A 16,651-nucleotide genomic window follows, 5' to 3' on the forward strand; every position below is an offset into this window, starting at 1 on the left:
CACCTCGCTCGCCAGGCTCCCAGGGCAGGGGGAGCCAGGCCTAGCTCGGCGGTAGGGCCTCCATGCGCTTGTAGGTTAATACAACCCTAATCTCTTTTAACCTGGTTTGCCTACATGATCTAGGGCAGAGAACCCAGGAAAAAAAAAAAAAAAAGACCTTTTTTTTTTTTTTTTTTTTTAATAAATATATGTTTGGCTTTGTTTCGTTTTTCTGAGAAATGAAAGAGGGACAAATAGGGCCTCGTCTTCAAACCTGGTCTTCTACTGCCAAAGGATTTATGGGCGCTCTTGCTTTGATCCAGCAAAACCTTAGCACAGGCACAAGTGTTTTGCTGGTTTGGGACTCTAGAGCCTTTTTTTTCTTTTTTTTTTCTTTTTTTTTTTCTTTTTTTTTTTTTTTTTCCTATTTCATCATTGCTGCATCAGTTTCAGCATCCAGATGCAGGAGGCAGATAGTTTGCTATAGCTACCCATTCCAATAGCCTGACCAAACCCTAGGCTCTAGCGCAGTCTCTCAGATGGAAACGTGCAGGTAACAAACACAGCGTTCATCGGAGCCTTAGCTCAGGCGAACACGGTAAGTGATGAGGGCAGAGCTCAGTCCTGCCGCCCTCTGGCATGGGACGGACCCTGCCGACTGGGACGGGGCCACCTTGAGAGCATCTCCAGAGCATCTCCTGCAGCCCTGACGTAGCACAGGGCTGAAATTCGGTCCTGTTGAAGTCTAGGAGCCTTTTCTCCATCGACTTCACCGAGGCCGGCTTTCCAGCCCACATGTCCAAGACTTGCTCCAATCATGCCTGCTGCGGTGGCACCTACCTGGAGCTAAAACAAAGTATTCTGGTAGCCCAACATTACACAATTAAACCAGAGAGTCTCTATAACGTGGTGGAAATCAAGCATACAGCAAATGTGAGGTGAACCCACGAGAGTCAGACGTAATTTGTTCACAAAGACAGGGAACAAATTTAAAAGTTAAAAAAAAAAAAAGGAGCAAATATCTGTTTTCACATTGTACATAATAATGATATAAAAACAATTGCCTATTTTTTTTCCTTCTTATCCAAACAGAGTGCTTCAAAAAAATTGGCTCTAGATGACTGGTGTAATTAAATAACTAAAATAAGTGATGAGAGAGCAGAAGTTAATTAAGATTGAAAACAACACTCCCATTAATTCACTCCATCATAATAAACATCAGAAGTTGACATGGCTGGGGCCAAAATTAAAATAACAGAAAGAGGAATGATGTGAGCAGAAGAAGAAGCGATTTGTTTTCATATGTATATATATATATATTTATATATATATAAAAAGGCAAGGTGGGGAGGGGTATCCATTTTAAATAGCCTAACAGCTTCATTTGCTGCACTGCCAAATTAGAACAGAATAAAATAAAGTTAAAAAAGGAAGGAGGGAATAAAATAAATTATACATAATTTACTAATCTGGGAACAGCTGACCATTATTATTATTATTATAATTACCATTACAACACTAGCAAGAAGAGGCAGTTCAACTGAAAAAAAAAAAAAAGGCAAAACAAAAAAACACAGTCATAAAATACAAAAAGAACCCTCTCTGACATGGAGGATATGATCAGCTACTCCAAGCATAACTTCAGAGCAAATCTTCTGAGAGAGAGAAAATAGAAAAGAATTTTTGTGAGGCAGAGGTGGACATCAAAAAGCAAAAACAAGGAGAAAAATAAAACAGATGTTGCAGGGTAAAACTAACACACGTCCAAACCGCTCGCCAGATTACTGTCCTAACTCTTCAACGGCATTTTCTTGTTTGCTTTGCACAAGGTCTGCAGAGGTCAAGTTACACTTCAAGTGGTATTCCAGCAGGAAAGGAAGACCCCACGTCCTCCTTCCCAGCCCCTCCTGCTACCTGCCCTTTCCACCCGGCACCTAGATTTAAATGGCTGATTACTCTGAGGTCTAAATTTGCCTGATTAAGGAACCATTTGCAAAATCAGTGTTGCCAAGTACTGAAGACCATGTTTCTGGTGAACCTTTGGGCTGGGATCTGGCTGGCACAAAGATACACAGGGCTATTTTCACAAGTTAAAGTGAATGCTTGCAATGAGTCTCTCTAGGAGCAGGGATTTTCCAGTGAGCCACACAAAGGTGGTATCCTCGGTTAGAAAACTGATTCAGAGGAAGGCTTTTTTTCTCTGTACGATCCTAAGACTTTCTTTCTCAAGGCAGAGAGGATCTACTGGACAGCTGCTGCTTGAAATGAGAAGTAGTTGTTTTGGTTGGTTGGTTGGTTGGTTTAGATCTAATGCTTCTGTCTTGCTACATGAACCTGGGTCCTTTCTTTCTAGAGGAATATCAGAGTGAGGAGATGAAAGGAGACTCCATGATTCACTTGTATTTATATTCTTTTTCTGAAATAAAGTGTAACATTCAGTTACCTTATTGAGATTACAGTAGGCTAACTTCTGCTCGGCATTACGCTTGTGTAAATCTGCCTCCCTCATCCTGGTTGCTGTTACCCAAGGAAGGCAAAGCTGCACAAGCAATGTATCTAAGGGCTCTAGAACAACACTGGAAGTATTACAGCCCAGGAGACAACTTCTCTACTTGTGAGAGGCAGCAGCAAGAGAAACTTAGCACTGCAAAGGCTGGGGTTCTTACATGCCTTTTCTGAATACGAAAAGTTCTTCATAGATATTAGTCTTCCCTCCTACACAAACATCCTACTGATAAAAATGGATTTCTGCAAGTGCAAAGGAGAAAAAATGCTAGTTAAAAAAATAAACACAACAACTGCCTTTTGAATTGGAAATCAGTGCTCAACAACCCCGTAGGTACAAGTTCATTAAAACTGGACATCACAGTAACCTAATTATGCTCAGCGACATTTCCAGCTGCCTGTCCTGTGCTGAACAAATCCTGTTTTGGACAATCCTTTTTTTATGTTCTATATGCTGCCACTTGAAGTGTAAATGAAAAGCAAAGGCTCCTTACAGACCAAGTCCTTTGAAGGGTGCGGGATTTCATTCCGGAACATGCTTTTTGCTCACAATAGTCCAATATTATTCTTATTAGTACCATAAACACGCACACATGAAAATCCAAGATCATAAAATATTTTTTTCTCTAAATTTCTTATGTCTCTCTCTCTCTCTCTTTTTTCACCTGAGAATGGCACCTACAGTTTCCTTTGAAAACCAAAACCAAAACCAAAAATATATGTCTAATCTCACCAGCTGCTGGTATATCAGGTTCTTCAAGGGATTGTCTAAGATACAACACTGTCCTAACTTGAGACAGAGCAGGAAGCAAAAGGAAACCAAGAAAAACAAAAACAGAGACCAACCAAAAAAAAGCAATTGGACTAGTTCAGCGCTGTAGTACAAATTTGGCACTTGCTCAAAGACTCAGTATGGTGTGCAACTGATGAAGAGAAGTCCTCTCTTGAAAGGAAATAATTGCATGTTGGGGTTAACAGAAACAGGCTCCCCACTTCCTTCCTTGCCAGCCATGCATGCCCGCACACTCACACACACACACACGCTTCTGACCCAGACATGCCAGGGAGGAGGAGGAGGAGACAGAAGGGGAAAAGGAATTTTGTCTTTTTTTCTTTCCTGTCAGGTGCATTACCAAAAAAAAATTATTTCTCTTTAAACTGTAGCACAAAACAACAAAACACATTCACAAGCCACTTGTTGGCACTGTGTACCTGAGTGAGAATTTCTAGAACATTGTAGAACAAACAGCCATAAAGTTTATTTGAAAAAAAAATAATAATAATAAAAGGTCGACGGGTAAGACTTCAGTGCTTGGGTATAGCAGCTGAATTACTGGCATTATTTTACCCATAGCTTATATCATTCTGTTGTTGTTGTCGTCGTTGTCTTTGTTTCCTTTCTTCTGAGCCTTTTTTCTTCTGATGCAGGCTGATGTCTATTAGTCAGCTGATGTCCCAACTAGTTAAGACTAACAGTTAAAGTAACAGTCAGTGTATGAGAAAGTTAATGTGCTTGGCCACTGGCAAGGATAAACCAGATGGGGCTTTATTTTTTTTTCCTTTTCTCCTTGAAGTCCTGTAGGTCACATGATATTTGGACCCTGATCAGTTGGCTTGCCCCGCGATGTGATTTTCACTGTCACTGCCATAGTCAACATCAGGGTCATCCTCTTCCTCATCATACTCATCGTAGATTTCTCCATTGACATCCTCGGTCTGCATCTCTTCCTTGATGTGAGGCTCCTCGCCTTTGATGCCGTAAGTGCTCTGGATGACGGGCATCCCAGGCTCTGGGCTGCTGGAGACGCTCGAGTGCTCAGAGGGCAGGTGTGGGGAAGGCATTCCTGCCATGGCGATGGCTCCTGGGTAAACTACGCCTGCGGTGGCAATAGGAATCTGTGCTTGTTGCCTGCCATGGAGAAAAAGTAAAAGAACATTGGAATACTGGAAGGAGCAGAGGGTCGTAAGTATGATAGCAAGCCCATAGCACATGCTCTCGGGGATGCAGAGGGAGCTCCTGGTTGGCCCATGCATGACAACCCTTCTATCAGTATTCCAGATTCAGCAACTGATGCTCTTGAAATGAACAGCAAGCCCAAACCAACTTCACTGCTAAAGAAACCCAACCTTTGTAAACATCTGTAGCTGTACCTGAACTACACAGCTTCAGCTTGCCTACCTGTGATGCAACTTTACTGAGTCAACTGTGTCCCCTAAGCTGCCAGACAAAAGCAAGCACCCTTTCAATTGTGGCCCAATTTACAACAACTTGTATTCTGAAAATCCACATCTTAGCTAATCATAGTAATACAATGACAGGACTGGAAATAGAAGTAACACATTGCCAACAGGAGAAATGAAGTGAGGGCTAGGTAGTTCACACTGGAAAGGGGAGGTGCTGTAGGGAAGTACCAGTGGATCAGGAGAAAGCCAAAGTCTCACTGATGGGGCAGTGTTTGCTCCACACTTATTCAGAGACCTGGCCATTGTTAGGGAGAGGAACAGGGGGTTTTCTGGGGCCAACATGGGCTTACAGGGTGATCACTAAGGGCCTCCCACTGGAAGGTGATAGTTTCCAGTGAGTGGCACTTGTGAAAAGCAGAACCTTTGAAGCAGGGTGGATCAAAATTGGGAAAAGCCAGACTTAAAACTGAAGCATGTGTTATTTAAACATAAATAAAAAGCAAGCAAGCTACATGAGCATTTCAGAAAATCCTCTATAGGATGCCTTTATACAGCGTCTAAGCCTTGGAAACCTGTCTGCAGTAATGAAAGACGAATTATTCCAGGCCACAGAAATTCCCTTTGCATCAAGAACACTAGCTGCGTTATACCAGTGTTTATTTCCCTGAGAAGCTTCAGGGTCCCAACAAGCCTAGAGGTTTAAAATTCATGCTCCTTTTGTTTCCTTGCTGCATGAAGTAATTCCATTGCAGTAATACTCTTCAGTACATGCTGCACATTGTAATGTCATCAGCGGTGTGTCCATCTGCACTGAAAAGCCTTGCCACAGGAGACAGGGCAGAGTCTCTTGAGATGAACATTCGTAATTAAGAATGAAACCCTCCCCTGTTCCCCTGCCTGGCTGTGCCCTGACTGTACAGTAAGCCCTGCACAGTACAGTGATCCTGAAAGACCTTTCCCTGCCAAAGAGCTTTACATTTGTCTGGAATTGCTAGCTGCATTTTCAGATACTTCCTGCCTGCCATTCGAGCGAGGCCACTGTCAGTACAATCATTATTTCCTTGTTTCTGAAACAAGTATAAGTTGTCTCAGCTGAAGACATAGCTCTTAAAGTAGGAAGCAGGTCTAATCTGCATTTTATTCTTAATTCAATAGGAAGGCTTTGTTTTTCTGGAGTCAGCATTTCCGTAACAAGATTCAGCACACTTAAATTGCTTTTAATATTTAACAATAGAATACTTTGCACTTAAATGGTGCTTTTCAGAGTGCTTTCCAAATATTCAATAATTTAAGAATAGTATTTTTCCACTTCTATAGAATGTCCACTCCAGAGGATGAGGTGAGCTTACCATATAACCATTAAAGATGAGGACAGTAAGACCTAAAAGCATTAAGTACAAGAGTTGCAAAAAATGCCCAATCCTTCCCACTCTCAGGCTTTCAGCAGGTTTTCAGTTTGTCCAGGCAGCTGGCACAACGAGAGCTCTTAGAAAACCCCATCATTTACTTTGGTGCCTGAGCAGGAGCTGGATTTGTGTTTGGAGGTTTAGCCCTATATGACCTGTGCAGGGTGATGCAGCAGATGGGGAACCAAAATCAGGAATGCAACTGCAGTGCTGGGACTCCCAGCATCAAACACTGACCCCACTGCGGTCACTGGCCACTTTGTCAGTAACTTCTATGAAGATTTCGCCCCAGGTTCTGTGCTCTGATGCCCCTGTGCAAATTATCTCCAGAAATGTCTTGATTTCAATGTCAGCCTTGTTTGGAAAGCTAAATAATATGCAGAGCGTTACAAGGTTAATTTTTTTCCCATGATGAAGCATGCATGTTAACCAGATAAGCAGTGTTTTGGGGGCTCTGCTGCCACCTATTCTTTTTCCAGAAGGCCCCCCCTCCTCTTTTTTTAATCTCTTGATGCCAAACGTTGGCTGACTTCCCTGTGTTTGTTTCAGTGCTTACCATTGGGATCACTGGACCTGCCAGCGCCACAGGGTTAAGCAGCTCAAATTTCTCTGTTGAGCAGCTTATTATAACAGTGCACACTATAGCTGTTTAAAACAGAGTCTGATGACACTTAACAGTTGCTGGACAGATATTCTCTCCTTTATTGCTACTTCTAGCTGTTAACTAAAGAGATGTGCAGCTCAATTCAGTTAATATTAAAATGATTCCAAATTCAGCCTGAGATGAAACAGAACATAAATTCCATTATTTCTGAGGCTTGATTCTGTTGCCATTTTTGCTTTTTATTTATTTTTTTTAAGACGAATGTGTGGATTTTAATTTTCTGGAGTGAATACAGAAATACTGCAGAATATTTGATTACTTCTGATCCTTTCGATCTGTAGTAATCAAAACCAAGTAGAATTTCCAGAGAGAAAAGACATGTGAGTTTTCCAGGCAGATTTTAGTTTAATCATATCAAGCTGATCTATTAAGAGTTTACTTGAACCAGTCTTGAAATTTATACTCAACACAAAGCATTTAGCTTAGTGAATTGGAAGACACTCCCTAATATGACAAATGCCATCACAATGAACCATGGAGACAACTTCATGCCTGATATTCAAGTCCATATTCCAGCTCAAGTTCAATATGTTCAGACCACTTGCAATACATCATACTGAATGCAAACTAGTATTTTTGGCTTTTGGACTAATAGTCACTACCATAGATCCATTCAGATACACCCTCTGAGATCCCATAATAAAGTAGTACTTACAAGACTTTATTAGAAGACTTAAATTTCATTGGAAAATCTTAAGTTTTTTTTTCTTCTTTTGCATGATCAGAGTGGAAAGGAGACAGTTGGCTGAAACTGTAAGATGAACGTATAGCAGAGCCAACAAAAAATCCCTAGCTGCCTAACTTCCTCCTGGAACACATTGTTTTAAAGTATAAGCTTCACATTCTGTTAGCAATATATAATGTTCTTGCCAATAACATATAATATTTACCACAGTGAATTAAGAATTCTCCCTGAAATATATATTTTTTTTGCTGAAATGAGTGTTAGTTTTTAAAGGTCCCATACCCAACATTAAAATACTGCCTCATCTCCTGGCGTCTGTTGCGCATTATAGCCTTGTACTCGCCAATGCGTAATTTTTTGCCATCTACAAGGCAGGTACGCTTCGGCCTTGGCTTGTATTTGTAGTCTGGGTATTTCTCCAGGTGCTGCTTGCTGAGTCGGGCCTGTTCCTCATAGTATGGCTGCTTCTCTAGGTTTGTCATAGCTTTCCAGCGAGATCCTGTCACAAAAAAAAAAAAAAAAAGAACAAGAAATGAGGTTCTACTCATCCACAAGCACTAAAAGACAGAGAAGCAAGTAGGTCACTTGGAACAAGATACTGACAGTCATATCGCTTTGGGCTGGGAATCTGTCATAGCTTCTAGACAAGGGTCAGGTCTTGTTTGCATTTCACTGGTAAACCTCTTGAGTATGGCCATGAGGCAGACAGAGATGATACTCAAAGCTTTCGCTCACTATTTTACTGAAACTTTTCTAAATGATGATGTTTTTCAGATGATTAATAAGAGTAACATCCTGATAATGAGCAGACCCTGACACTTTTGAGAAAACTAGGCAGTGTACTTTAGTGGAATAGTCAGAGAACCCTCAGGTATATCAAGCCTACTCTGCTGAGACCTTCCTTTGGCCATGGTCTTGTTTTCACCTCCTCTTCTAGAGGAGGCAGCAATCCCAGTTGCTGCGATCCAATTGCTGTGTTTCACCATAGCTGGATCAGGAATAAACTCTGGATATGCACATGTCTACAGCTTAGTCTTTCATTACAAATAACTTATCTTTCTAGTTGCCAGGTTCATGAAAAGAAGAACATGAATTGATCATAGATGGTATGCTGCTGGGTTCAGGAGCCTGCAAAGATCCTGAAGCAATGCCTCTAACAGCTATAAGCTATCCTGTATGTCTCAGTGGGGTGTTAACTCCAAGACTAAGTCCTGGTGAGCACTGCCAGCTCCATCTTAACAAAGAATTTAGTATGTGTCATGAAGGGAAGAGCACTGGGATACTGGCACACCTCTCCATGGAGCTGCAGTATAGCTTGATTGCCAGGCTGATTTCTGACATTCTTCCTATGCTAATGTGGATATTTGAGGTAGGGAAATAAAGAAGACTTCATTTATTTTTTTTCAAATACCTCCTGAAATTTATAAACTAATATTGTTTACAGGATATAGCATGGAAGCAGAAAGTAAAGTTTCTTGAGTTAGTTATCCTATTTGATTTTTCCATGGACGATAGAAATACTTCAGGGTACGATACATTTCAAAAGAACGGGAATGGTCCAAGCTGTGAAACATGTGGCCTAGAAGGAAAACTTTATTGGAAAATAGTCCATTTTCCCATTGGGAGAAAAAAAAAAAAAAGTTTGAACAGTTTCTCAATTTAATTGGCCCATAATGTCATATGTCATACTTGACTTCCTCTTTTTCTTCATTTTTTATGGTTATTCATGCTGTACTTAGCTCATGCTATTACTCAGGCTGGTCTTAGCTCACTGTGTTCCCAAGACTTTCACCACAGAGAACAAAGTTATCCCTTCCTGGGCAAGAAAATAGTTTGGTTCCCTCCAGAAAGGCCCCTTCTGATTATTGACACCATTTTCCCCAGTGCTCTTTGAATCTTTAGTCCAAGCTGCAGTTTGGGCTTCTGGTGCAAAGGGTTACCCAACTTGGCCTCACAATGACAGACAAGTGATTGGAAATCATGGTGTCCTTATTCAGAGGTGCAACAACGGACATCCTTTTTTATAGCAAACATTACTGTGGAGTCAAAAACATCATTTTTTTCACATATAAGATGGAGAAATCCTCCAGCTAGTTCTGGAATGGGAGACAGTTCAATGTTTCTGCTAATTGTTATTAGCTTAGGCAGAGCATCGTATCAGCATGAATGGATTGTTTCTAAGATTTGATCTGAAACTCCTGCATGGTACTTCATATGCCAAACAGACTTCGTAGCTCAGCACAAGCATCCCTGACATGGCTCTGTGTTAAGACAGGGTAGCAAAACTCTGCCTACAGAATCGTGGTCAGCAGCTTTGTCTCCTGCAGGGAAATTATCCCATGTTTTTTCTGGCAGAGGGAGTCACTAGAAAAAGTGACACCAACTTCCCACTTGTAGTGCCTCCAAGATTTCAGGCTAAATGACATAGTGATAAACATGTGGAGACTGCCAAGACACTGAACACCTACTAATGCTGGCTTAGTGTGCAAGATGGAAACATAGATAGGGCTTGTGTTGAATGATGTCAAAAATTCAGGGTAAAGCTTATACAGCTCTCACAGGAAGATGTAGGTCTACTTCCAAATTCTACCTCTTAGACAACAGCACATTGGCTTTTTAGCGTACGAAGAAAATAATGAAATTTAGTCTAAATCTAGAGTCCTCTAACCACAAACAAGCTGTAGTCCTGGTGGCTTAAAAAAACACCCCAGCCCCATTTCCTACTGATGAAACAGTTTTTATTTATGAATAGCAAAGCTGAAAACCTCACTGACTTTAAACAAATCTTGACATTTGTTTTACATGCTGTGAAGGGACCTGCAGCTCAGGAACTGAGTAATAGTCACGTATGTTCTGAGACCAACACACAGAAAGGTAGAAATTGAAATCAGTTTTTGCAAAATTTTCATGAAAATGTTCTGTCTCAGCACAATACCTCTTCCACTGTGCTTTCTTGCTGCAATCCTACAGGAAGACCTAAACAGGCAGATTCCTACCCCCTCATGTGAAAAGATCTGTAAATAGTGGATGCAGTTAGGCAAACGCATAAGTCTTTGCAGGATCAGGGCCATAAAAACTGAAATTTTGATGCATAATATTTGTACATGCAGTTACACATACAATATTTATACATAGATGTCATTCATTATGTTTTTCCTTCCTAAGCTGCTAACTCAATGCAACAAAAATCCTGGCAGTCTCACCTCTCTTCCTAGCAAATTTTTAATAGCTGCCTTCTGCAGTGATACCTACTCTTACTATGACTTTATTGTTTTTGCAAAATACACTAAATATAATTTACTAGTATGTTTTGAAGTATCATAAATAATTAAACAAACAGTGCTGTCAAAATAAATTTTGAAAACGTGCACATTTTCTGATGATAAATCCTATTTTTTTTACATTTTAGCATTTTCATTTATTTTCTTACTAATATGCAAAATCCAAACAGCTCTCTAACTGGTCTTAAATATGAACTTTTGAAATTCTGAAGAATATACTATTCCAATCCTGACATTTGCATGCGCAGGCAGGCTAAGGTAAGACTGAGTATCATCAATCAGCATACTAAAACTGGTTGACAATCCCTTGTGTTTGGACAAAATATATTTGCAATACCTTTATGTGTGATTGTTGTTTATGTCAATAAACACATGCATGCAGACACGGGTACCTATGCCTAGCGTAAACCCAAGCCCAAATAAGGTGTAATTGAAATATCTTGATTTTTTTTTTTATTTTTAATTTTTTTTAAGGGAAGATTTACACTCTTTGGTGAGCTTTCTGCTTACCATCTGTGTTTGAAAGCTTTGAGTGGGTCAAGTATGCAAGGCTTTTCTCCGTGACTACAAAAACATGAGCCCATCCCCTCCCTGTACGCATACATAATGACAGGCAGGGTTCTCACGCGGCTCTCCCTGATCTGCTGGCTGAAGTGTTTAGAAAATAAATGCTGAAATTACTAGACATTGCAGCACCAAACGTGGCTCCTGCCCCCAACATGAGCTAGGACAGTTTAGAACTGTGACCACGTGAGGCTTGTACAGGGCTGATGAGGACAGCCAGATATCTGAGTCTGGCACCGGCAGCTACAGACAGCCAGGCACCCACCAGTGCACACGCACTTGTGCTCGGGTGCATGCACGTGTGCGCTAAGTGGGGTTCACAGCTCTGCTGACCACTGATTTTGAGCCAAGTCTCTCTGTCAAGAATCTTCAGCTCTTTATAATACTTCCTAATTTTTAGTCCACGGGACTGGTATCTTCCAATCTGGGTATCTGCATCGGGCTGCTTTTGTGTTTAAAAAAATACTTGCACACACACAAGCACATATATAATTATAGGTATGCATATACGCATGTATTCACACACATATGCATATATGAGAGAATTTCTGAAGGTACTGTCTAACTTCTTTTCTTAATCTCCTTATGCAAATTTATCAGTGAAATTAATTAAAATATTTACAAAAATATCTAAACAATGCATTATTAAATTGATAGGGTCCAGCAGACCCGCTTTAGCACTTTTTTAACAATCTACTAAAAAAAAATCATTATCCACAAGTTTAAGTTGCAATGAACAGATGGATGACAAACGTATGCACAGATGAATTTAGTGACAAATCCATGTTATCTAATTTTTATGCTCAAAACATAATACCACAGTGTCAAACATAATCCCTAGAGAATGCTAGTGCTGGGAAGGGCATCTCCTCTCATTTTACTACAAAAATGACCCTTGATGGGTGACAACTCCATCTAACCCACTCTCAGTGACAATGAGCTTTCTGACCCCAATGTGCAGCAGCACTGCTAAAAAATGGTAAGGAAAGATTGTGGATATCTAATAAAGAGCCCCTAATACCAGCTGAACTGTAAGTTTCTGGCTGCTCACCCTATGCCAGTTAACAGAGAGCTCCCTGCTGACTTCAAAAGACTGGCCTTTTGCAATTGAGGGGAGACCTTTGCAACGTTCCTGTCAGGAAAGAAGGCATCAGGGCATCCCTCTCTTTTGCAGAGGAGGAATAGAAAAAATTAAACGTGATGCTGGAAAGAAATAGAAACATCATCTCTTCCTGCTTTAAACCTTGCTTTTCCCCATATCTGGCAGCAAAACAGTAAAGAGTTTGGAGTCAGCTATACTGTCTGTCACCTCAACAAGATCTGTAATGAATTTGCACATTTTACTCCAACTACTGTATATCTAATCAGAAAAAGATGTCCCCATATCTCCCTGATCTAGCGCCAAATAGTAAAAGGTGATTCCTTATGTTAACAATTTCAGCAGAATGTCTTATTAAAACCAGATTTTAGGGTATTATAAAATGCTTAGAAGCCCTTTAAAATGTCAACCAGGATCCCCAGAGACTGCGTAAAATGTCAGCCCAGCTCAAGCGCCTGTTTTAAGCAGAATGAATTAGCAGCGTGCTGTCAGAGGTTGTTATCCAAAACAATCAGTTAAGAGGGAAAACATCAAGCTCTCTTTGTACTTTCTATATGAAAAGGGCCATTCAGAATGATCTTGTAGATTTTTGAAGCTGATTATTTAAAAACAGGTTTAACCAGGACCACTCTCAATTTAGAAACAGACCAAAACTATTACTGCCCTGTCCTCAGACTAATCACATCATACACCTGTAACCAGTATAATCCCTTTTAACCAGTATATGGTTATTTTAAAATCAACATAACCTATTTAGCCTTCTAATCCTGCTCCCATAACTAATCTAATCATCTTGTACCACCCTTTTAATCATGGGTTAATATCATCATGTCTGCCATCCACAGCTAATGCATTCTGCCTCTGACCAATTTTTTCTCATTTCCACTTGCCCCCTGCTAACTTTTCATAACACCACCCTAATCAGGCTGAACTTTGAACCCCTGACCAGACTAAACTCAGCGTATTACCAGCCCTGCAACTGGTTAATGCTGCCATTACAATTGCCTTACATCTCTGTAAAGCCAGCCAAACCTGTAGCCCAGGTAAATGTGGCCCCTGCTTAAGCTTTTACCCACTAGCATGATGGATGCTTAGTTTCTGTAACACAGTATGTGTTGGTAAAAATGCACCATTTCTGACACGGTCACAGTTTTTGTTTTTTGTTTTTGTTTTTCCTGCAGAAGAGTAATTCAGTGGCCTCAAAAATCCTCAGTTATTCACCTTCTGTATCATTCAGCATCCTACGGAGGAATAACTCAGGACAGAATGTGGTCCTGGGAATCTGAGCAAGCAGTAAAAAGTTGGAAAACTATGGCATGAAATTTGGTAGATGTTGCTCATGACAAATACTGCTTGAGATGTGAAGAGTTAAGGATATGGAAGTTAGTTCTGATGTTTCTTTTTTGATTTCAGAATTCTTTTCAGAATGTTAAGAATAAAAGCAGCTTGTGATAGAGATCATGCACTGAAGGGAAATTTAATATAACAGGAACATAATAAAAATAATTTAAAACTGTCAGTGTATAAAATAAAAGGATGTATTTTAGGATCTTTCCCCAGTGGCCATTGCTTTGAACAGAAAGTGCTAAAGCACACATCAAATACTGTGGTGTGCTACCCCATAGAATCTAGTTAGATGAAATACATGGATGAATACATGATAGCAGTCATTTTGTGCTTGTTCAACAGCCTAATGAAATGTGAACTAAACAGTTTTATCCATTCAGTTCACATTTTTGCACCAAAACCACCACCACAATCTGAGTAATTACAAAGTCACAAGAGCACTTCAGGTTATGGTTAATGTATAGCACTGGGCAGCATGGTGGAAGTTTGTGTAGCTGCTGTCCTTGATGCAGTCATTAAGCAGGTAAGTAGAGAGTCTAGAGACAGTAATTCAGTTGTGCCAGGTGCTCAGTTCTATTCCACCAAAAGTGCTGAGTTTTGCTACAGGAAGAACAGTGCTCTATCAATCTTACCTAGTATCTTGCTGATATTGGAGTTGTGCATGTCAGGGAAGGCTTGAAGGATCTTCCTCCGTTCATCTTTAGCCCACACCATGAATGCATTCATTGGGCGCTTGATATGGGGCTCATTACTACCACGCCCTCTGGATTCCCGATAAATTCTAGATTCTGAAACTCCTGCACTTCCTAAAAAGAAAGAGAAAAGCATTCCCAACTTGTGTTTCATCATACAGCTGCTTCTGCCATCAATAACCTAAGTCAGGTGCTGCACATTAAATGAGTCAGTGTTCTAAACAGGTTAATGGTGTTTCTTTTACTTGAAGCAGTAGGAAATACTGTATATTGTATAATGACTAATTTTTAGTTATTCTATTGATTCGGTATCACATAGTATAGACTTGATGAAGTGTTCCCATTGTTTTTTAACATAAAACATTGAACAGCTTTCCTAAGACATCTTTTACTACTTAATAACCTAAAATCAACACTTATCAATGTAAATTTTCTTCTTACTTTCTTTCTTTGTTGTTTACAGAATGTGATGGCAATGGTGTGATGTATGGCAACATCAGGTGTTTCTTCTTAAGCAAGTCTCTAACTAGCAATTGAATACTTACACACCTGCCTGTTTTTACGCTTACCCCTTCATAACAACATAAGCAACAGCAGAGAAAGAAAAGAACATTAAGCCTGCTTCATCAAATCCAAACAAATTCCCACAGACAAAGAGTGTGCGCCATCCATGGATGATCAGGTCTGTAATTCATGGATTTACTGTATGATCACATCCCACATTTATTTGCTTCCTTTATTCACTTTCACCATCAGAAATACATTTTTAGTCCTGCCTTGATATGTACAGCGTACAAAACAGAAGGCTAAAAATCACCTCCAGACTTAAAACACCACATGAGGAATCATTTTTCCCCCCTTGTTCCATAGCCACTTATTGCTAACCCCTTTAACTCCTCAGAGACCTCCAAAACACTTGGGTTGTCCCCCAGATCCCAAAGATATGTACACATAAAACTAGAAACAAGGATAAGCCGTGTGTACTGACCATCAGAATCTCCACTCATGTTGAAATCCATCATCGTGTGGCTAAACTTCCCGTCTTCACTCTGTTTTACTGCCAGCTGCTGAGTCAGGGTCTCCAGTGTTGTTTTGTCCTATATGGGGAAGATGGCAGGATTTGGATCAGGAAAATCGTTAACTATTGTAACCACAAAGTTTGTAGGTAATGTAGAAGATTGATAGGGAAGCTGGATAACAATTAATTCACAGCAGTTTACTGAGCCAGGTATTAAAGAATACATCATACTATTTTTTTGGAGGCAGTATGGTTGCAGACTCTACCAAGACTTTCTTAAAACATGCTTATTAGCTTGTGATGAGCTAACTTCATAGAGTTGAAAAGATTGGTTTAGCTGAGCATGATAAAATTGGATGCACATCTGAAGAATACTTCAATTCCCTGTGTCCCTGGGACTGCAAAGCTGGACTGGAAGTTTAGATGATACACGCTCTTGTGCAACATATTTATTGTTTTACTCTATTTCCAGCCTGAACTCAAAGTGCAGAGACATGAGTAACTTTGCCCTTTTTCTTTTTTAAAAGGTGGTATTTTAGGAAGCAACCATAAGGGGAAAAACCCAAGAACTTTAAATTGAACTTATTCAGGCCTCAGGAAAGGGTCAGCCTGGACTGAGCATGATACTTAGGCAGTGGTTTGTGTTCCTGTTCAGACTGTTTTGCCCGACCCTCCTAACAGCCCGTCCGTCATTCACATACTCAGAACTATCTGTGAACCCTGGATTGCAACAGGCCAGTGCGTGCTGCCAATTAATCTGTCAGGCTGCAGTGGTGTCTACAGACATTGCCAGAACAACATGCCAGGGCAATTAATTCCAATGTTCTCTTCAAACTACCTCTCTTTGTTCTGCATTGTTGGACTTTACAAATACAAAGGTGTTCCATTTTCCAACTGTTTTTGTTTTCCCTGTGTATATTACTCATAAACATTCTATCTTCCTGACAATCATATGTTTAAAAATAAATCTTTCAGGAAAGCAATACTAACATTTCAAAATGTTAGGCACTGTGCCTTTTGCAAAGCTAAGAAAATGACATGATGCTGAATTATAATAAAAGTGGCTCCAGTCGAAAAAAGTCTTTTGAGCTTCTTCCTGAAAGAAAGATTGCTGTTTTGTTGATCTGTTTCACTCCTGAAGACTGTAAAAGATCAACAGACAAAAAAACTTTCAGATTTCACACAGCAACCAGAGACTTTACAACTATTCTGTATAGCCTAATAATG

At 40.1% G+C, this 16,651-nt stretch overlaps 1 protein-coding gene across 13 annotated transcripts in view; it reads right to left on the reverse strand.

The window, feature by feature from the left end:
* Window positions 1–212: 212 nt before the first annotated feature.
* SOX5 (SRY-box transcription factor 5) overlaps window positions 213–16,651 on the reverse strand; it is a 641,693-nt gene continuing 625,254 nt past the window's right edge. For all 13 annotated transcript variants that reach the window (XM_050715320.1, XM_050715327.1, XM_050715319.1 and 10 more), the window contains 4 exons: window positions 15,395–15,503; window positions 14,347–14,520; window positions 7,706–7,922; window positions 213–4,393 (listed from right to left, as the gene is read on the reverse strand). In XM_050715320.1, the coding sequence (XP_050571277.1) occupies window positions 4,090–4,393; window positions 7,706–7,922; window positions 14,347–14,520; window positions 15,395–15,503 (804 nt within the window). In that variant the 3' untranslated portion in view covers window positions 213–4,089. The remainder of the gene's footprint in view (window positions 4,394–7,705; window positions 7,923–14,346; window positions 14,521–15,394; window positions 15,504–16,651) is intronic.

The sequence above is a fragment of the Cygnus atratus genome, chromosome 1 (genome assembly GCF_013377495.2).
Source record: "Cygnus atratus isolate AKBS03 ecotype Queensland, Australia chromosome 1, CAtr_DNAZoo_HiC_assembly, whole genome shotgun sequence".
NCBI lineage: Eukaryota > Metazoa > Chordata > Aves > Anseriformes > Anatidae > Cygnus > Cygnus atratus.